Source organism: Rhodnius prolixus, unplaced genomic scaffold (genome assembly GCF_049639745.1).
Source record: "Rhodnius prolixus isolate KJV_2025 unplaced genomic scaffold, Rpr scaffold_9, whole genome shotgun sequence".
Lineage (NCBI taxonomy): Eukaryota > Metazoa > Arthropoda > Insecta > Hemiptera > Reduviidae > Rhodnius > Rhodnius prolixus.
This window is the reverse complement of record NW_027411604.1, coordinates 59,115-80,221: the sequence shown is the minus strand read 5'-3', so window position 1 is coordinate 80,221 and position 21,107 is coordinate 59,115. Positions and strand designations below refer to the sequence as shown.

Below are 21,107 nucleotides of genomic sequence, written 5' to 3'. Positions count from 1 at the left end.
ATTTTCACTTAGTGAGTGACCGCGGTTTTTCCCTAAACAACTGATGTCTTTATAGCACACAGGATTGTTTTTTTCCTTCTCTACCTCCATTTTTCAATGGCCCATTTCTACTTTGGAAAAGAGGAAATATAAAACAATGTGAAAGCTTTCCCAAAAACTGTAATTTTTACCGGAAATACATCAACTTTAACCTCCTTTAACCTTGACCCTCTGGCAGCGCTCTCGCCACAGTCTGTCACACATTAGAGTTGGTAGATAGTGTCGAGGTGTAAAGGTCACACTAGGACACTAATTGGGTAATAAAGGGAAGAGAATAAGCTTAGTGGTTGGTGCATCGGATATTCTGAGTTCGAATCCAGCTTTCACCTCTAACATTTTCTCTTCCTGAGAGCCTGCGATTAAATATACAGGGTGTTCATTTTAAGACAGCTCAAATACATTTCCTGCTTAAACGGTTGATCTGAGCAAAAAATAGAAGAGAAAAAATTTGTTGCCCGTCACCTCTAGTTTCAGAATATGTGACTTGATTTAGATTCCTGCCCGCATACGCGGCAGAAGCGCGATTAAAAGTGAGGGTTGGCTGTTGACCCCCATTTTCATATACACAGTTTTAAAGAGCATAAAAGGTTATGAAAGAAACCGGAAACCGCAATTCGATATCTTCAAAATTAAAGGTGCTAGGCTATTTCAAAATCTGGTATTTATTAATCATATTTCAATTTTTTAACTTGTTATCAAAGAGAAAGAAGAGCACGCGATAAGTCATTTTTATGTATTTTTTTCATCTCCTTTCTACTAAAAATATTGCCAAGGCAGTAAAGCTAGTATTTTTCTTAATATCGGGAAATAAATCGTTTTCCGAGTGATTTTTCTAAGAAAAACCAAATGTTAAAAGCTATAGATGTTCTCAAGCATACACAACAAAATGGTTAAAAATTAATTTTACATCTGTAACAAACAAGTAGGTTTAATAATTATTTGATAATTTTGGGAGAGTTGCGTTTAATTACCAAACAAATTGGAATCCTCCTGCTACATATTTAAGTGATCAATATCTTTCATGTAAAGGATCAAACTTATTCCTTAATTTATCAAATAATGCACTTTACTCAACTTGTGAAGCATGTACTGTGCCTTCAAAGGTGCCTCCTCAGATACAGAGAGCAATTGATAACCTCCTGGTTAATCTGGCTTACGAGCCCCTTTGAAAGCACTGTACAATCGAATTGCGGTTTCCTGTTTCTCTCAAAACTTTTTATACTCTTTAAAACTATGTATATGAAAATGGGGGTCAACTGCGAACCCTCACTTTTGGTTCCGCGTTAGCCGCGTATGGGGCAGGAATCCAAAATCAATTCTGAAACTAGAGGTGACGGGCAACAAATTTTTCCTCTACCATTTTTGGCTCAGATTAACCGTTTAAGCATGAAATGCATTTGAGCCGTCTTAAAATGAACACTCTGTATAGAAACTATACCTTTTTTCCAGGAAAAATTTAATTAAAAACATTTCCGGGATAAATTTTCATTTTGAAGATCAGCTGACAGGAAATGCTGAATAAAGGAAGCCAAGTCGATGCGCAAAAGAAAAAGAAAAAAAAATGAGCCAAAAATGGTTTTTCCCATTATTTTTAGATATTCTCAAAGAAAACTATAATTTTTGCATAAACTTTCTATAATGATGAAAAACATAAATCTAAAACTTATGTTTTCTGATTTTTCTGAAAAGATTAGATTCAGAGCGCTGGGTGGGGGGCAGTGCCGCTTCTGCTTAATGTAAGGTCTTATCAGTTATACACACATTTAAAAAAAAAAAAACATTAAATTTATAAAACTCCGAAGTTTGAAGAAAATTGCTAAACTTTTTTGTACTTCAAGAATTTTCCTTGGAAAATTTCATTTAAGTACGGTTATAAACTTTATAATATTTAATAACAATTAAATTATTCAGAGTTCAAAGAAAATTTAGCACTCAAACCTTTAAACAGTTAAATAGCAAGAGTAAGTCGAGAGAGTGTTCTAGACCAAAGCTTTATAAGAACATTTATAGAAGAAAATAAATACCAAATTAAGGAAGAAGAATGTTTAGGTTAATAACCTAAAATGTATTACCCTACACTTTCTACAACACTGTTACAAAAGTTTCATTCTAGAAGACCCCCAAAGGGAATATTCAAAACTGCAGATATTCAATTTAATGTAGGTAACAACTTAGCGAGGTTATGTTATCGACAAAATTATAACCTTACTTGTTTATTAATAAGTAAACGTGTATTTTATACATTAAAAAGAGATCAATACGTACTTTAAGTTGTTTTCAGAAGTTTTGGAATGAGCTAGGATGATGACACGTCTTATCTTAACGAAAAATCTGGTATGTAAGCGTTAAAATACATTTTTTCCTAAATTCGAATTTCAAAAAATTTCTCATTCTTACTAACATAATACAGATTTTAAAACTGTATTCCACACTGAAATGATCCTTTGAACGGAGTCTAAATTTGCTCTCAGGATTGCCCTAAAGATATTTTCTTGAAAATAACTGTTCCTTAACAAGTTAATCGATCTACAATTATGTAATTAATTGTAATAAATGGTGTTTTTAGATAAAGCGTATGAGGCGTTACTGGGAAAAAATAACAAACTTACATAAATGTGAAAAAATCCATTCAGAGTGGTAGTATTTCTAATTGTGGCATTTTATTTAAACTCGCAATTTTTGCTACTCAATTATCTTTCTTCTAAAACACAGAGTGGTACAATGTTACTGGGGACAATAAGAGGGTCAGCTGTATTTTCCTCCAATACCTGGTAAATACCCCATGCTTGCCGGGAAAGCCATCGGATTAGAGAGAAGAGGCGGCAGTTAGAGATATCCACTCCCTACTGCGATCACCCCCACTTATCGCTCTTCTGATCTTCTGAAAATGTTCCTCCAAAACTGTGGGAACTTTTAAGCAGAAAGAGGGAACCAAAGCAAAACTCTAGAATAACCTTCCCCGTAGGAAATCTGAAACATGTCTCGGTTTTGAGTAAAATTAGACTTTGGAGGTAGTCGGATTTCTCGCGAGGCATTGTCATCTTAAAAGGTAGGGTCTAGAATTGAGCGCATCTACAATAGATTCTGTAAAACAGGATATGGAAAAAAAAAATCCAATATATCTCTAAACGGTCTGCGATGCTATTGTTGAAGAAAGATTTGGATCCTTGATGTAGAAGATTCAAGATTTTTTTTTTTGGATATGCCATCAAAAAGAGTGGTCTTAACTGACCCAGTGTAGGATACCACAATAAACCTATGTCGTTTGCAATGCTCTGTTGCCATAACAAAGCAAAAGAAGTAAACACAAACAGTGCTATTGTTTGTGTTAAGATTAATTCAATGTATTTGTATAAAAAGTTACAGCGTGGTTTCATGGTCACAGCAGAAAGAAGTATCACAGTTTTACTGAGAGGCAGAGAATAAAACATCTTTAGGATGGAAGGACAACAAAACAATTAAAAAAAAAAAACAAGATCGTCGTTTGTAAAGAAGAATAAAGGAAGTATCTTCCTTTTCCTGCTTCAACTTAAACTCTAAAAAAAAGATGGAGCCACCAAATTTTATCTTTATTGTTTTAATGGATAAGATAAAAAGTGCCTTAACAAAGAATTGCCACAATAAAAGATTGTAGCACTACAAACCATTTCTCTAATTTATTTCTCTTAAAGCTTTTTGACATCGAGTACAACTTTATAAAAAGAGTTTTTACTGAAAGAAATGGTCCTTCCAACAAAACTTACTAAAATGTCTTTCTATTTAGGTGATGACAGGGGAGTGCGAAAATCTCAATCCCACTTCGGGGAGCTACTACTTGAAGACTGCAAAAGGGATTGTCCCTCAGGGTTTGAGAAATCAACTTTAAATTTATACTTCCTTAGCGCCAGAGACGGGTCAGAAGTTTCGTGTGGGATACCTATCACCAGTATAAATGAGCCGTTTATTTTGAAAGTGGCCTAACTCCATTTGTCAATTTTTTCCGGTTGCCATGGTTACATGAGCAACTTCCTGTTATTTATCAGTAAAGCATTTCAGGTTGCTCGTATTCCGAGCAAATACGATAATTCTTGACACATAGGTTTTTAGAGTTAGTTCAATAATAATTATTTAATAATAATTATATTTAATATTCTGCAAAAAAAAATAAATAAATAAAGATCAAGTCGTAAGTTATTGTTTCAGTCTCCAGAAACCATCAAGAACACACAGAAAAGTGAGTAATTTAATCGTCTATTTAACGTCCAACTACCGATTTAGGTGTTTTGGACCGGGGGGGGGCACATACTTTACCAACAACTTATTAATTTTTTTTTTCTTACAGATAAAAACAGCTTAAACGTGTTATTCAAACTGGAAATCTCCTACTTACAAAACAATGCTTCATAAGCACTGAATCCACCACAGAATACTGTAGAAAGTCACCAGTATAAGAAAACCCAGGACATTACTACGGTACGGTAAAAATAGTTCTAAGCCCAGGCGCCACGGTAGCCGAGCGGTTAGAGGCGAGACCTGCGAAGCTAATATGTATTGGAGGTACTAGGCTATATTCCCCGGTCTATACCTTTAATGGTTAATATGAAAAATTTACAGTAAAGTATGTTTGCTAGTTGCCTCCGCCCACGACACCTAGTGGTAGTTGGACGTTAAGCCCCGCCTGAAAAAATAGGCGATTACTTTACTTTACTTTTAGTTCTAAGCCATGTTCAGCGTTTATTATTTTTTTTTTGGCGCATCAATAGCTGAGGTTATTAGCGCCCGGAGCTTTTTCCAGTGCACTGCCGGCCTCCGGACAGTGTTCTCTCGTTACAGGCAACACTGTCCATCACCGGCCAGTGAGCTGTAAGAAGCTCCTAGGAAGAGAAAATCTAAGGGTCAGCTGCTGGATTCGAACCCGGGACCTCCGCGTGGGAGTCCAGTATGCTAACCTCATAGCTAATCCCTTCAGCGTTTATTGTTTTTATTGTAAAATAAAATTGTTTTTCTGTTTTAATAATTGCAGTTTTTACAAATAAATTATTCTTAATTGAATGATCCCAGACGGCAACTTTATTGTAAATAGCTTTTAACTTGAAAGTTACATGGTATTAGTTAACCAAAATTGAATATTCTCCGACTATGGATAACCGCACAACCTCCGTAGATCGAAATTATCCAAGCAGAAAATTCAAGAATTACAACAGAAATGAGCTGTAAACTCATCTTGCACACAGCCCGATTTTATCAATCATTTATCCTAAATCAATGGTTAACTTTCTTCAGAACCAGCAAAAACGTTGGAGGAGTCATAGGTGCAATTCTTAGGTTGGCTACTAAACACTAGGAATAGTATCGGGCATAGGAATCAAAGGCTAGCAGAAACTTGGCTAACTGCAGACCTGCAAAGCAAATATGTATTGTTGTGGGTACTGGGTTCGATTCCCCGGTCTTAGGCCTTGGATTTTATTTAATGGTTAAGAAAAAGAAATCTACAGAAAAAAGTATGCTTGCTAGTCGCCTCCGTCCACGACACCCTAATTTGGTAGTTGGACGTAAAAGCCTGCCTGAAAAAATAGGCAATTACTTTACTTACATAGCTATGTAGCTGATGCGGAACATGAAGCATACATATATGAATATAAAAGTGTATAAGCAAATATTTTGAATATAGTTTTGACTGTTATTTATTTTTTTAAAACGATAAAATGACTCGTAAAAACAGAAATTCCTATCCCTCTTATTCGTATTGTACAGAGCTCGGAGGGAAACGTACCTGTAGGGCTTAATGAATCATGGAATATTTCAACAAATATTTACATAGATCTGGAAAAAAGCACCACTACTATTCTATAAATTTAATGGATTTTTTTTTTTGTATCTATTCTCTCGAAAATATGTGCATAAATTTTAAAAGGTAAAATTTAATGGCAGACATTTTGAACTTAACTTTAATTTGAAAAAACATTTTAACCAAGTAAATTAATTTTAGGAGAAAGTTTTATTTAGGAAATAAGAAGACAAGCTTTTCTTTAAAATACCATTTCGGTGTAATTGCGTTTTTTGTAATTAATGTAATTAACATTTTCCAGGATGGCCCCCTTATATTTTTTAAAAAGTTCTTTAAATTAAAGTCGGTATTTCTCTCATACGCATTCACTGCATCGATTATTTAGTAGTGGTAGACAGACCTTTTCTTAACAGAAAAATAAACTAATAAACCCAATTAAGGGGCGTGTATGAATGTAATTAAAAGCAAAAAAAAAAAAAAAATCAGGTATTTAGTTGTATAAAAAGTTTTGTGCGTATTTAGCAGAACTTGTGAAAAGATCATTAGCAGCTAATAGATCATTAAAAACTTTGTGTTCTATGTGCCTAGGAAAAGACGTTTTCCACCCTTAGAGGTTAGTTCACAACGATCGCTCTGCAATCTATTTAATCGATTAAATACGATTTTCACTTCATATCGAATAACTCACTTGCAGACTTTATCTTGTTTACTTTCTCATGCTAGTATTGCGATTGGGCCAAAGTTCCGATAACAAAGTTCCTCTGAACCCCCCCCCCCCCGAAAAAAGTTTTAGAAAAAAAGGTTGTGCGAACTCTAGACAAAAACGAAAACTCCTTTTCGAGGAAAAGATTTGAGTACCTCCTTGGGACCTGACAGTAGCTTATTTCTTAACCTCGAAGTATTACATTACAGTTATTTTTTTGTTTTTCTTCACTTTTTTTTTTAGATTTACACGAATGCGGTTAAGACAATTCTTTTTTTTTTGCAAACATGCAAATCTTAAGTGCAATTTTAGGAGCCTTCCCTCCAATGTTTCACTATAGATTAAATATTGAAGGTACCTATGGCTTATATAATATTGAGAACGGTTAGCTGTGTGGTACCCAAATTATCTGATACTGGAATAATGAGTTGAATCTATATTAAAGTTCTCGCAATGCGTAGAATATTGTGCAAGTTAGAGCTAAGAGTATAGTAGTTAAAGCAAAATCGTGAGAGTGTGCAAACCAAAGTTTTATACAAGCTTCGGTTTGTCTGGAGTAGGCCTTGTAAGTGTTTTTATCTAAAGTGTTTTAGGAGACTACGGAATTGTGTCTTCATCAGTGGCTATGATCAAACTCATCAATGGAGATTGTTGTTAGTTTTATTGTGATTAAACATTCGGCAGTTCTAATGCAGCATGATCTTGATTAGAATTTGGTTATGTGCTACCTGTATTAATCATTAATTGAGGTAACATCTTTGACTATTATCTCAAAAACTCTAGTCTTCAATCTTTTCATTATTTTCCTTGTCCGTGATTCTCGGCTTGCTGAGTTGAATGAGCGGTTCATTCAGCATTACGGCATGAACTCCTGAGAATATGTTTCGTTTTCTGTAATTCATGTTTTCGTATGATAGAGCTAGTCCTTTACTTGATTCTCGTGTAACTTTTTTAGGCGTTTTAAGTGTAATGCTGCAGACTCTGAAAGATGTGATATTTCCAGGCGATCTTTTATATACGGCATAGAGGTGTAAGGTCAAACCAGATAGTGCATTTAGGAGGCTACACTGTAGTGTAACTGCCACCTGTTGATATGCTCCACTGGTTGCTTGCAAAGCCGTTATTAATTATGATGTGTTGTGTATGACTACTGTAACATTGGTTAATATCACTTTTATAGTTCGTTCTTTAAGATATTGTTGTTGCCGAGGGAATTTGAGTGCCGTGTTGTCTTTATTGTTCTTGTATTTTCAACAATTATTAGAAAATCTAGAAATATATCTTATGTATTTATAGGCGCCTACTGGGGTTAGTTAGTTCTATGTATTGTTATATGAAAAAAAATTAAAGTTCCCTTAATAATATGTCATAAAAAGGAATCGTACCCTAAAGTATTTAATATAAAGTAGATCACTATAAAGAAGATGTAATTTCTTAAACTCTTCTACACCAGTTGCCTACATTCTAAACAAAATCTCTAGTCTAAAAATTGGAGTAAATTTAGATAATTATATTAGATTCCATAGAGCTGGGCTTCTCAGCCGATCTATCTAACGAGGGTATCTGTTTTGGCATCCTCTAGCTGGTGACCCTCTTAAGTCTGTCTGCCTGTTTAGAACTGGGAGTTTAGAAGATTCCAAACGTAACGATTAACTCTTAATTCCAAGACTGTGACTAGTTTTTCCTAGGCTTTCCAGATATGATATCTTGTGACTAAGCCGTACAACCCTTTAGGCTTCTATCCTTTCGAGTTGTTCGAGAATAATCAGTCTCTAGGAAATTAAGTTAATTATTAATTTGTATTTCTTTAGCTAAAGCTATCTTGCGGCATAAATTATTTGGGACACGTCCCTGATGGTATCCATCTAAAAAAAGAAGCTCCTAGAAAGAGAAAAATCTAAGGGTCAGCAAGCAGCTGGATTCGAACCCAGGAACCTCCGCGTGGGAGGTCCAATACGCTAACCGCATAGCTAATCCCTTCCCTCCGTACAATTTACGAGGGTCGTTTGAAAAGTCCGTGCAAAAATAAAAACTACTTAATTTTTTGGGGTAAACCTTTTTTATTTTTCAACATATTCTTCTTTTAGGCTTATACACTTCGTCCAACGCTGCTCTAGTTTGTTGATCCCTTCCGAATAATAGGATTTGTCCAAGTCTGAAAAATAGCCATTCGTTTCTGCAATCACCTCCTCGTTCGAATAAAATCTTTTTCCCGCCAGCCATTTCTTCATATTGGGGAACAAATAGTAGTCTGAGGGAGCCAAGTCTGGAGAATAGGGGGAATGTGAAACGAGTTGGAACCCTATTTCCATTAATTTTGCGACCACAACTGCTGAGGTGTGAGCTGGTGCGTTGTCGTGATGGAAAAGGACTTTTTTGTGGGCCAATCGTGGGCGTTTTTCTTGCAGCTCGGTTTTCAAACGGTCCAATAACGATGAATAATATGCACCTGTAATAGTTTTACCCTTTTCCAGATAGTCGATGAGGATTATTCCTTGCGAATCCCAAAAGACAGTCGCCATAATCTTTCCGGCCGAAGGAACGGTCTTCGCCTTTTTTTGGCGCAGATTCCCCCTTGGTAACCCATTGTTTAGATTGTTCTTTGGTCTCAGGAGTGTAGTGATGTATCCATGTTTCATCCACAGTGACGAAACGACGCTTAAAGTCTTGCGGATTCTTCTGGAACAGCTGCAAACCGTCCAAAGCAACACTTCACACGATTTCGTTTTTGGTCAAGCGTGAGCAATCGCGGCACCCATCTTGCGGATAGCTTTGTCATGTCCAAATGTTGATGCAAAATATTATGTACCCGTTCATTCGAGATGCCCACAGCACCTTCACTCTTCTGTCATCCATCACCATATCATGGATTTTATCAATGATTACTGGAGTAGTAACCTCAACAGGGCGTCCAGAACACGTTCAGCGTCACTTGTGCCCATATGGCCACTCCGAAAATTTTGAAACCACTTATAAACTGTTCTAATCGAAGGTGCAGTGTCACCATAATGTTTATCAAGCTTCTCTTTAGTCTCCTTGAGGCGTTTTGCCTTTCATAAAGTAGTGTTTAATCAACACACGAAATTCTTTTTCGTCCATTTTTTTGAAAATCACTCGACTTCCTCGATTCAAACGAATGCCAAACACAAAGAAATAGACCGATCTGGCTGAAACTTGGTGTGTGTTCTTCCAAGAGATGCTACTAACTAAACATAACCTCGATACGCGCCAGTGGTGCTATCTCTCTGACTTTGCACGGACTTTTCAAACGATCCTCGTACATTTAACCATTCGTTCCATTGCAAAACTATCGAACTTCAACTCAAAATAAGTGGCCTTTCTTTAAAATCTTTAGCTTAAAATCAATCTATTTTTGTTTGAACATTTATAAACAGAATTTTAATAAAAAACATATGTTGACCTAGAACTTTTGAGATGAACAAAAATTAAATTAAAAATAATTATAATAACTAAAAAAAAAGAAAAGTTAAATAGTTTAAAAAAAAATTACAGAAGGTTTTGGTTTTCCACTTTCATTGTTTTCTTTAGATGAACGGAAAAGTGGTCAATTCATAAAAATGTTTAAAACATGATTGTTCTTTATGAAAAGGAATCTTCTTCCAAAGGCGAATGACGTGGTTGTAAAAAAATGTGTTACGACTATGATGAATTCATGTCAATGTTGGATGGTTAGTTTGAATATGATCAGTTTTAGGTGTATGTATGTAATTTACATTATTTATTTTATATTATTTCTACTAGAAAGAGAAAGTAGTATGATTGCCCCAAAATCGAGAGATCACTGGAAGTAATCGGTGTTAAGAGCCCTTGAGCTCCAAAAAAGTGGGTAAATCTTAAGAATAGCTCCCCGGAGGTGTGGCCTAATTCGAAGTGATTCTGATTCGCTGTTACTATAGAACCCGCCATATTCAAATATAAATATAAAACTATTTCTTTATTTTATATTTACACTTAAATCTAGCGGGTTATATGGTAACAGCGAATCAGAATCACTTCGAATTATTTATTTAGGATTGATATTTGTATTTAAACACCCCTGATTTATTTATTTCTTAATGGGGGGCTTCTCCCCCCACACCCCTCCTAACCTACCTAATCACCCTTAATTTTTTAATTTGTGTCACAAGATTCATTACAATAATTACACAGAACAACACAAAAGAAACTTACCTTATTCTGTGGAGTCCTTTTCCTGAGGAGGGTATACTTGTCGAACTCCCTCCAGAAAATCGAACAAAATTTTATAACATTCATTACTCCATCCTCACTCACACTACAATCATGCTTTAATTTAAAAAAAAAAACTGCAAATTTAAAACGCTCATACTCATAAAGTTACAAAAAAAAAAAGGCACCTCAAGTCACAAACAGGGCACTCGCGGGAACTATTAATACATTAAACAGGAAGCAGTTACTATGCAGTAAGTGTACTGCGCATGCGCGAGAAACATAAGAGTTACGAAATTCGCACAATCCGAAACAGTTCATTGGCGGGAAGTAGTTTAAAATCTCACCGGTAGGTGCGCTGTACTTCCCACCCCCTAAAAATAAACATGCCACACCTCCGGGGAGCTGTTCATTAGATTAGCCCTGACTTCTCGTTGCGCTTCATCTTTTCTCCAGTGAGTATACCGTGCTGTTTTGCAGGCAGATATTGATTTTTTTTGGGGAAAAAAATTATTAATTTTGATTGAGAATAAGTTTCTGATTAACTGTACAATTTTTCTTAAATGATTTATAAAAGGTGCGTCATCATCTTAAGGTTATTGGCGCCCGGAGCTTTTTTTTTTTCAGTGCACTGCCAGCCTCCGGTCAGTGTTCTCTCGTTGCAGACAACACTGTCCATCACCGGATAAGTGAGCTGTAAGAAGCTTCAAGGAAGAGAAAATCTGAGGGTCAGCAAGCAGCTGGATTCAAACCTAGGAACCTCCGCGTGGGAGGTCCAATACGCTAATCGCATAGCTTAATCCCTTCCCTCCGTACCAATTTACATTTAACCATTTGTTCCATTATAAACTTATAAACTTCAACTCAAAAATCTATCAATTTAATAGTTGGGCTGAATCTTGGTACAGCTTTTTTCTATCCTTATAGTTTTTCTAGATTATTTAGTTTAAATCTCTCGTCATATTTTAGTTAATGATGGTCATTGATTTTCGACCATAGATTTTTAGATTATCATAGCAAAATTACAGAGGTGCGATTTTTTTTTTTTCTTTTTGGCATCAGTTTGCACTATTACCCAGAATCCTCTCTTAAACTTCTCTAGTTCCTAAAGCAGGTCACAAACTAATAAAGTTCTTAATCTTTATCTAGGGAGGCTTCAATAACGTTTATGAATTGTACCAATTCCTCATAGGCTTTCCTGTTTTTTTAGAATTTCAGGTTAAGTTATATCATCCGGCAATAGATTTTTTTAAATTTTTAAACATGAGGTGTCTATGATATGTATATTTGGAGTACGCCATAACAATGTGCTCCATGTCTTCCAGGCTGTCACAGATTGTACAAAGAGGGGATGCCTCTTTACCTATCCAATGGAGATATTTTTTACATACGCAATGATCGCTGCGCAGTCTATTAATAATGGAGAACATACTGCTTGAAGCATGCACCATCGCGGAACCAGGGTTTACGACCTACTTTAGGGACTAAAGATTTTGTAGAATTTCCCCTTTGGTGATTCTGAATAAATCCCCTGCCACTTTTCATTTATTCTCCTTCTAATGCAGGCTTTAAAATCAGAATGAGGCAGAGACACCGATAGCAACGTACCGTTCACTGCAGCTTGTTTCGCCAGTATATCTACCCTTTCATTGCCCTCTATTCCGCAACGATGCGATCAATAAATATTGAAAAAAAATAAATTATTTTTCCCGCCCACGTTTTGGTAAATACACTGCTTCACAAAAAAAGTGGCGCACTTTAAAAATGCGTTATTTTTTTTTCTCTGTAACTTTCTTGTTCTACATATTATTTTAGTTAGCAAATATAAGAAGTATGAAGTTACGGGAAGGCTAAAATAAAATAAAAAATGATCTAAAAGAAATAGAAACCTTTAATTTAACAAAAAAGTACTTCTCGGCAAAATATGAGTTTAGAAAAAAAAAGTATTTCTTCCGATTAAAAAAAGAGAAAAAGAATTTTAGTAACGTGTATTGCTCGCATTACTGCATCCAATCTTCTCGGCATACTCCTTATTGAATTTCTCACGAATTCTTGTGTTAATTCCTCCCATATCTCCACCAGAGCACCTCGCAACTCTTCTAAGCTCCTGGGAGGATTATTTCTCCATCTTAATCGCCTACCCAGCTCATCCCAAAGATGTTCAATTGGATTTAAATCCGGGCTGCGTGCTGGTCATCTCAGAATAAGAATGCCAGTATCGTGGAGATATTGAACAACACAGGCGGCAGTGTGTGGTCGGGCATTATCTTGCATAAAAATAAAATTTTCCCCAATAAATGGTGCATAGGGTATCACATATTGCTGCAAAATTTCCCTCACATACAAATCTGCATTCAAGATTGCCCTGTTGAAGAAGTGGAGCTCAGTATAAGCCCCCATAGAAATCCCAGCCCACACCATCACTGAACCACCTCCGAATGGTAGTCTACCAGAAATATTGCACGGAGCGTAGCGCTCCCCAGGCCTTCGGTAAACTCGTCGCCTTCCATCAGGTGCGTAGAGAGCAAAACGGGGCTCGTCTGAAAAGAGAACGTTTCTCCAATCGTTCTCAGACCAGTTGCGGTGTTCCCTAGCGAACTCTAGACGGGCTCTCCGATGGTCTACGGTGAGCAATGGTCCTGTGGCTTGCTTCTTAGAGCTTAAATTCATTTCAGCGAGCCTTCTTCGTGCATTTTCGGCATTGACTGAAACTCCACGAACAGTAAGCAGTGTTTGAGCTGTTTCTGAAGCAGTTGATGTACGATTTCTCAGAGTGTGACTTCTAATAAATCGGTCATCAAGTGCTTCTGTGGCTCTTGGTCGACCCGAACCTTGTCTGCGAGTGCAGAGGCCTGTCTCCCGGTAACGATGGATGGCTCTACGGTCGGTGGTCTCAGGCAACCGTAACGTTCGTGTTGCGTACCGCTGACTTCATCCATTCTCAACTAATGCAATAATACGGGCCACTTGCTCTGCTGTAATTGAGATTTTGCAATGCTTTCAGCTTGAAAAAAGTCGAAACGCAACTGTAGAGGTCAATAAATTTATTTACTGTTGAGGTGAAGTTCATGTTGTTGTTTACACAAAAAGACCGAAGGGGATTAAACGAGGAATTGCTTCTCTATTTACAAGAAACTTTGGGCCTTGTTTCGATTAATTGTACCCTGACAGTTTATGAAAACAATTAAAACTAATAATCTTTCCCCAAAATGTGATAAAACAAAAAATAAACGTTTTTTTCAAAGTGCGCCACTTTTTTTGTGGAGCAGTTTGTATTACCTTGTTCAGGGTTTTGTAAAATTTGTGAAGTTTAATGTTACGCTACATATTTTATGATTTTAGTTCAATACTAGTCTGCGAGAAAAATTATACATATCGAAGGCAGAAATCCCGTGAGTAATATTGTTTGCGTATGAGAAGGTTACTTGTTTTTTGTGATTATTATTTTTTTTTTTTTAAACTTCTAAATGCTTTATTAAATAATAATAATAATATTTCATGTTTTTCATAATTTATTTTATTTTTTTAAATCAATTTTCCAAAACATATGATGTAATAAATTATGATTCAAATATTTTGGTGCCCAATTTAAATCTAATTTGAAAAGTGTTCAATTTTTAAAAAAATATAATTTTATTTGATTCTATCAAAAACCAAGAAACAAGAAAAGTAATGAAAACCAATCATTTTTTTCCCCTTACCCACAGATTAGTAATGAAAAATTGTGTAGTTCGTGGTTAATAATATAACCTTCTTTCGTTGGAAAAACAAAAAAATTATTAATTTATATTTAATTAATGAAAAGATAATTTTCTCACCGTGAACGGCAAAAAATTTTCTCTCCAGGTAGAAAACAAAAATTAAAAAAAAAAATTAATAAAGAACAAAATAAAAGTAATTTTTGTTTTGTTCTAATTAATAATTTGCTATGCCTCAATCACACGAAACAAACGTCTATGATACTAAAACGGAAACAAACACAACAGAATCACAAAAAAGTGCCACAATGCCACAACATAACTCTTCACGCCATCAACATCAACTAACTGGAAAACAACGAGTAGATTGTGACGCACCTTCTAGAAAAATGAATCAATTAGCCGATTTAATATTACCAACCGCAATTCTAGGACAATTATTACTAACAAAACCGAACACAGTGAAGACATCAACCATTGAAGCCAATGAACAGTTGGCTGTATGCATAGCTTCAATGCAAGGTTGGCGTTTAACCATGGAGGACACTAGTTGTTTACATCTGCCAATACAAAATGATGATACAAATACAACATTTGTTGGCGTATTTGATGGACATGGTGGGACAAATGTAGCTGATTATGTATCCAAACATTTGCACAAATTTATTGTGAGACAGCCAGAATATAAAGATAATCTGAAGAAAGCTATAGTAAAAGGATTTATGGAAATCGATTCGAAATTAAAAAGAGATCACCCAGAAGATCAATCAGGTAGTACAGCTTGTACTATATTTATTCGTAACAAAATGTTATATTGTTCTAATTTGGGCGATTCCAGAGCTATTGCCTATGAAAATGGTAAAGTTGTACCACTCTCCTATGATCACAAGCCAACCATACCTTTGGAATATAAGCGTATCATTGAAGCTGGTAGTTGGGTAGAAGCTGAACGAGTTAATGGTACTTTAGCTCTGTCAAGAGCTTTTGGTGACTTTCAATTCAAGAACGCCCCATATCTACGGCCAGAACAGCAAGCAGTCAGCTGCGTGCCAGATATTGTCACCAAAAAGCTAGACAAATATTGGAAATTTGTTGTAATCGCTTGTGATGGTATCTGGGAAGTAATGTCCAATGAAAGAGTTGGTGATTTTGTAAAACGTCGTCTATCGGACGGTATGCAAATTGATAAGGTATGTGAATCATTGATGTCAGCGTGTCTAGCGCCAAGAACTGATGGTCTTTGTTTAGGATGTGATAATATGACTGTATCGATCATTTTATTTAAATGGCCTGAAAAATAATGTCGAAAAAAAGTACATCGATTAAAAAAAAAGAAGAAAAATAGCAATTAATACAGTAATTAAGAAAATAATCAAGTTAAAACAGATTTTGCACTCATTTAATTTGTTAAACATTTCTGAAACAATAAATTTTCTGTTGAAAAGATTTGGGATTCTTTACTTTGTGTAACTAGTTATTTAGAAATTACAATATTTTGAGCACCATCTGAGATGGATTAGATGGGAGTTCTTGAGCAATCTACTGGACCAGCGTTCTGTATCCTGTATTCTGACCCAAGGCATGAAAAATACTTTTTAAATACATAATACAATATCTGAGGGAATGGTTTTTAGCTCAAATACTTGGCGTAATGGATATTTTTCCCCACAAATACCTGGCGGAGTTTCTGGTTTCAAATCTAACCTGCTGCCCTTAAATCTTCCTCTTTCTAGAAGCTTCTTACAGCTTACTGTCCGCCAGTGATGGACAGTGTTGTCTGTAACTAGAGAATACTGTCCCGGAGACCCAACTGTGCTGAAAATAAAAAAGCTCCGGGCGCCAAATAACCACGGATTTGTGGTACATTAAATTAAAAAAACACCATTACAGGGTTGACGTAGGCGAACTTAAAATTTGTTATAATTAATAAAAAATTTAATTCCTTTCATAAATAAAATAAAAATCTCATTGAATTTAATAAATAACAAATTTTATTTTAATATTTACATATATTTTTTTTAGCCAAAATCAATGGCTTTTTATTCAAAGTAAAATAAAAAAGACAAACTAAATTTGATTACTGTAAGACCATAAAATGATTTTTAAAAATGGGCTATAAACAGTTTAAATATGAATTTATATATAAACAAAATTATACAATCACTGAAAACCCAATGTTTTCTGTATGATTTTTTTTTTTTTTTTAAATATATTTTTAAGATTTTTGTATTTATATTCATATTTTATATTTCATTAGCGTCAGTATTTCGATCAGTGTAACAAAAAGGATTAAGTGGGAGGAACAATAACGTCCCCTAGAATACCTTCTTAAAATGCTAATCTTTATCTGGTCGATTGCCAATAAAAGAAGATGCAGTTTCGTCCAGGTTCAATTTTCTTCAAACTCGAATTGTAACGCAACATTTGCCATTTTTCATGAATATTACACAAATAGTAATACCCTGGAATTCTATAAAATGGCACATTTGAAGATTTTTTTTTTTAAACAAGCGTTTTAGCCCCATTGTCGTCAATACTAAATAGAACCATAAATTATACTAAAATGTCAATAAAGAGGGCAACAAAACCACCACTCCCAGAAAAAAAGTGCCCTTAATTGCAAAGTGTTCCTGCCAAGTGTTTAAATAAAGGTACAATGAGCATAGAATGCTAGAAGGAAACCTTAGGAGTGATTTTCAAGAAAATCATAAAAGAAGAATGAAGATTAAAGTGGGTGCACTTCCGGTGAGTGAGGGAAGCGTGATCCGCTATGATTTAGGTACAAAGAGAGTATCCAAGAGAAATATAATGAGAAGGAAGTGAGCTGGATCTGCGATTGATTCCTTTCATCCATATCTCCACCATCTTGTGACGAGAACCTTGGATGAGTTTCATTACCTGGAGATGCTTTAGGGTCTTCCTCACCTGACCACCATCAGCGGAGGCACACAACAGATCTGTTTGTGTCGCTTTTTTTTAAAGAATATCCTGCTACAAACCAACAAAACACACAAGGATATCTTGGCGGCCGTGATTTTGATACTTGGTTTTAATAAATTGTAACCATTGAGCCCAAAAAATGCTCATCCATTCATCGCGTTCATCAATGGACAACCTATTTTAAAAAAAATTAACCCAACTTTGATTACAATTTAGCCACAACAAAGGTTTGCACAGATTTACAATAAGTGGGGGGGGGGTTTATTATTCATTATTTAATTTGGATTCCCTAGCATGTCCTGGGAAGCCGTTTTATTGCCCTAGCATGTCCTGGAAAGCCGTTTTATTGCCCTAGCATGTCCTGGAAAGCCGTTTTATTGCCCTAGCATGTCCCTGGAAGCAGTTTTATTGCCCTAGCATGTCCTGGGAAGCCGTTTTATTGCTCTAGCATGTCCTGGGAAGCCGTTTTATTGCACTAGCATGTCCTGGAAAGCCGTTTTATTGCCCTAGCATGTCCTGGAAAGCCGTTTTATTGCCCTAGCATGTCCTGGAAAGCCGTTTTATTGCCCTAGCATGTCCCTGGAAGCAGTTTTATTGCCCTAGCATGTACTAGAAGCCGTTTTATTGCCCTAGCATGTCCTAGAAGCCGTTTTATTGCCCTAGCATGTCCTAGGAAGCCGTTTTATTGCCCTAGCATGTCCTGGAAGCCGTATAATTGCCCTAGCATGTCCTCGGAAGCCGTTTTATTGCCCTAGCATGTCCTGGAAACCGAATAATTGCCCTAGCATGTCCTAGAAGCCGTTTTATTGCCCTAGCATGTCCTGGGAAGCCGTTTCATTGCCCTAGCATGTCCCTGGAAGCAGTTTTATTGCCCTAGCATGTCCTGGGAAGCCGTTTTATTGCCCTAGCATGTCCCTGGAAGCAGTTTTATTGCCCTAGCATGTCCTGGAAGTCGTTTTATTGCCCTAGCATGTCCTGGGAAGCCGTTTTATTGCCCTAGCATGTCCCTGGAAGCAGTTTTATTGCCCTAGCATGTCCTGGAAGTCGTTTTATTGCCCTAGCATGTCCTGGGAAGCCGTTTTATTGCCCTAGCATGTCCCTGGAAGCAGTTTTATTGCCCTAGCATGTCCTGGAAGCAGTTTTATTGCCCTAGCATGTCCTGGGAAGCCGTTTTATTGCCCTAGTATGTCCCTGGAAGTAGTTTTATTGCCCTAGCATGTCCTGGAAGCAGTTTTATTGCCCTAGCATGTCCCTGGAAGCAGTTTTATTGCCCTAGCATGTCCTGGGAAGCCGTTTTATTGCCCTAGCATGTCCCTGGAAGCAGTTTTATTGCCCTAGCATGTCCTGGAAGCAGTTTTATTGCCCTAGCATGTCCTGGGAAGCCGTTTTATTGCCCTAGCATGTCCCTGGAAGCAGTTTTATTGCCCTAGCATGTCCTCGGAAGCCGTTTTATTGCCCTAGCATGTCCCTGGAAGCAGTTTTATTGCCCTAGCATGTCCCTGGAAGCAGTTTTATTGCCCTAGCATGTCCTGGTAAGCCGTTTTATTGCCCTAGCATGTCCCTGGAAGCAGTTTTATTGCCCTAGTATGTCCTGGAAGTCGTTTTATTGCCCTAGCATGTCCCTGGAGAAAGAAAAAAAAAAAACAGGATGTTCTGGAGAACTCCAAAAAACACGAATTTAGAATGATAAATCGCGACAAAAAAAGAAAATAAAATAAATAGCCATTTTCCATAATTTTACAACTTACATTACAAAAAAACAAAAATTAATTATAAATAAAATAATTTCACTAGCCAATCAAAAAAACTAGAGAACATTTATTTACAAAAGTATTTAAATCTATTCTAAATCTACTATTTATTCTGTCTTATTACTTTTTATGTACACAATATCTAAAAATATAAACTCCAAAAATTTATTTATTTTTTGGAGTTTCTTTATAATATTTGCATCACAGTCTATTAAAAAAACAATAACAATAGTAGTGGTCATAATATTGAACATTGGTTTCATTTCTTAATACCTTTTCCTTAATAAAAAAAAGTATTACTTAAATCTTTTATTGAAGTTAAATAAAAAAAGGTCTTAAAAATTAATTAAATTGATTTGGTATACTTTGTTTTGTTAAGTCTAATTAACTTTTGCTAAAATTTTTGCTGATTTGACTGAAGTTTTGACAGTAGTTTTCTGTTTCTTGAACAATAATGTCCGTAAATTCTGAAATGGCATTTCAATCGCTAATGTGAGCACAATGGACGCAATCACCACGGCTAGGGTTTCTTTCACGTCCAGCTGGAACATAGTATAAGTAAAATTTAGTAAATTATATTAAATCTGATTAAAAAAAAAATCAAATGAAAAGTTTTTATGAAAAGAGAGGTCTTTTCGAGTTTGTGTGTGTGTGTGTGTGAACAAAATATCTCAAAATTAGACAGGAACCCACCGGTGAACCTGATAGGAAGGTTAACGATCGAAAATTTTCCTGAAGCACAACTTGAAAAAATTTCCCTTTTCTTTTTTTGAGACTTTTCTCGACATTCGCTCGGTTTCCTTTAATCTTTATTACGATTACGGCCACTTCCTGGCGAGCGGGTTGGTTGGTCTTTCCTTAAAAGAAGCTTTTGAGCGTAATGCACGGTTTTTGTGCCTTCCAAATGCTGAAGTAAGATAGCATGTAGTGCTAACATTCCGAGTTAACTGGATATTTTACAACGAAAACTACCACTTTTCTGGATGGACTATTCTTCACTTTTTTTGAGATCTTCCCAAACATGGCTCCAACTTTTCCATTCTGGGAAATTACTCCTAGTAAATTTGATTAAGAAGAAATGATTCTATCTTTAAATTTCGTATACAGATCAAAAGTTTTTTCCTTTTTTTTGGCTGGGAATTTTGAGATGTAAGTTAAAATATCCTTAACAAAAACTTACAGCTTAAAAAGTTAAGTACAAGGGTGGATTAAACGATACAGAAGGTACACAAATCAGCAAGTATCCAACATTTCAATCATGCTTCTAGGATCATATTTTTTTAGAATGTATTAGAAGTCACAGACCCTTGTGCTGGCCTTTTACCACCTATAAATATTTTTCTGTTAGAATAAGAAAAGATGTATCTCATCATAGTTAGTATTAAAAACGCACTTCATTTGAACTCTATTCCAAATTATTCTTGTGATTTATCTTTACTCTGAATATTCATCACCCTCATGAAGGAAGAAAATGGGAAAGTTAGAGTTGGGCTTCTACTGTCGTGATATGAATCCACAGAGTTCAAACAAAATTTCAGTCTTGAATTTGGGCTGGGAATTTTGAGATGTAGAGTTAAAAATGATCCTACGCCATGGATTCTGTGAATGATAGGAGAATTGTGAGAGTTGTGCTAGCGTTGACTCCAGAGATTTGGAGGATGATCTCAAATCAAGCTTTAATCCTTAATCCAAGACACAAGGAGCTTCCTTGTGGACTCTTGTAAACAGTGAAGTTATTCTGTGCTAGTCTAGTTAACCAGGCACTCAAAATAGATGACCAAAATCCCAGACGATCTGATCGGTCTCTGTGGACATTAATCTGAAGCACATTTTTTGGATTGTAAAACCCAGTAGATTAGAAAATGGGGTAGGCCCAGTTTTCCAAACCTTGTATTCAAAAGGGGGAAGGGCTTCTTGTGCCGACCCCTGAGGGCACAGGCAAAACTTCCCCTTTTTTTTTTTTTACAGCGCTCGGACATTCTCACATGTGGTTTTTGGTCTCTGAGTGCCAGTGATTCCCA

General features: G+C 36.0%; 2 protein-coding genes and 1 long non-coding RNA gene across 7 annotated transcripts in view; 2 read left to right on the top strand and 1 right to left on the bottom strand.

Annotated features, from left to right (window-relative positions):
* Positions 1 to 2,229: 2,229 nt before the first annotated feature.
* LOC141453911 (uncharacterized) lies at positions 2,230 to 5,335 on the top strand. The gene is made up of 3 exons (XR_012458301.1): positions 2,230 to 2,373; positions 3,803 to 4,252; positions 4,361 to 5,335. It is a non-coding gene; the product is annotated as an uncharacterized lncRNA (long non-coding RNA).
* A 4,609-nt stretch (positions 5,336 to 9,944) lies between these two features.
* LOC141453910 (probable protein phosphatase 2C T23F11.1) lies at positions 9,945 to 15,841 on the top strand. Of its 2 annotated transcripts, none has more exons than XM_074127538.1 (2): positions 9,945 to 10,198; positions 14,828 to 15,841. In XM_074127538.1, the coding sequence occupies exons 1-2, from the start codon at positions 10,159 to 10,161 to the stop codon at positions 15,694 to 15,696; spliced, it is 909 nt and encodes a 302-aa protein (XP_073983639.1). In that variant the 5' UTR covers positions 9,945 to 10,158; the 3' UTR covers positions 15,697 to 15,841. The 2 variants fall into 2 exon arrangements, with proteins under 2 accessions (XP_073983639.1, XP_073983640.1); XM_074127539.1 differs by lacking the exon at positions 9,945 to 10,198 and adding an exon at positions 10,216 to 10,230.
* A 522-nt stretch (positions 15,842 to 16,363) lies between these two features.
* LOC141453909 (nose resistant to fluoxetine protein 6-like) overlaps positions 16,364 to 21,107 on the bottom strand; it is a 29,031-nt gene continuing 24,287 nt past the window's right edge. For all 4 annotated transcript variants that reach the window (XM_074127534.1, XM_074127535.1, XM_074127537.1 and 1 more), the window contains one exon: positions 16,364 to 19,628. In XM_074127534.1, coding sequence (XP_073983635.1) covers positions 19,467 to 19,628 — 162 coding nt within the window. In that variant the 3' untranslated portion in view covers positions 16,364 to 19,466. The remainder of the gene's footprint in view (positions 19,629 to 21,107) is intronic.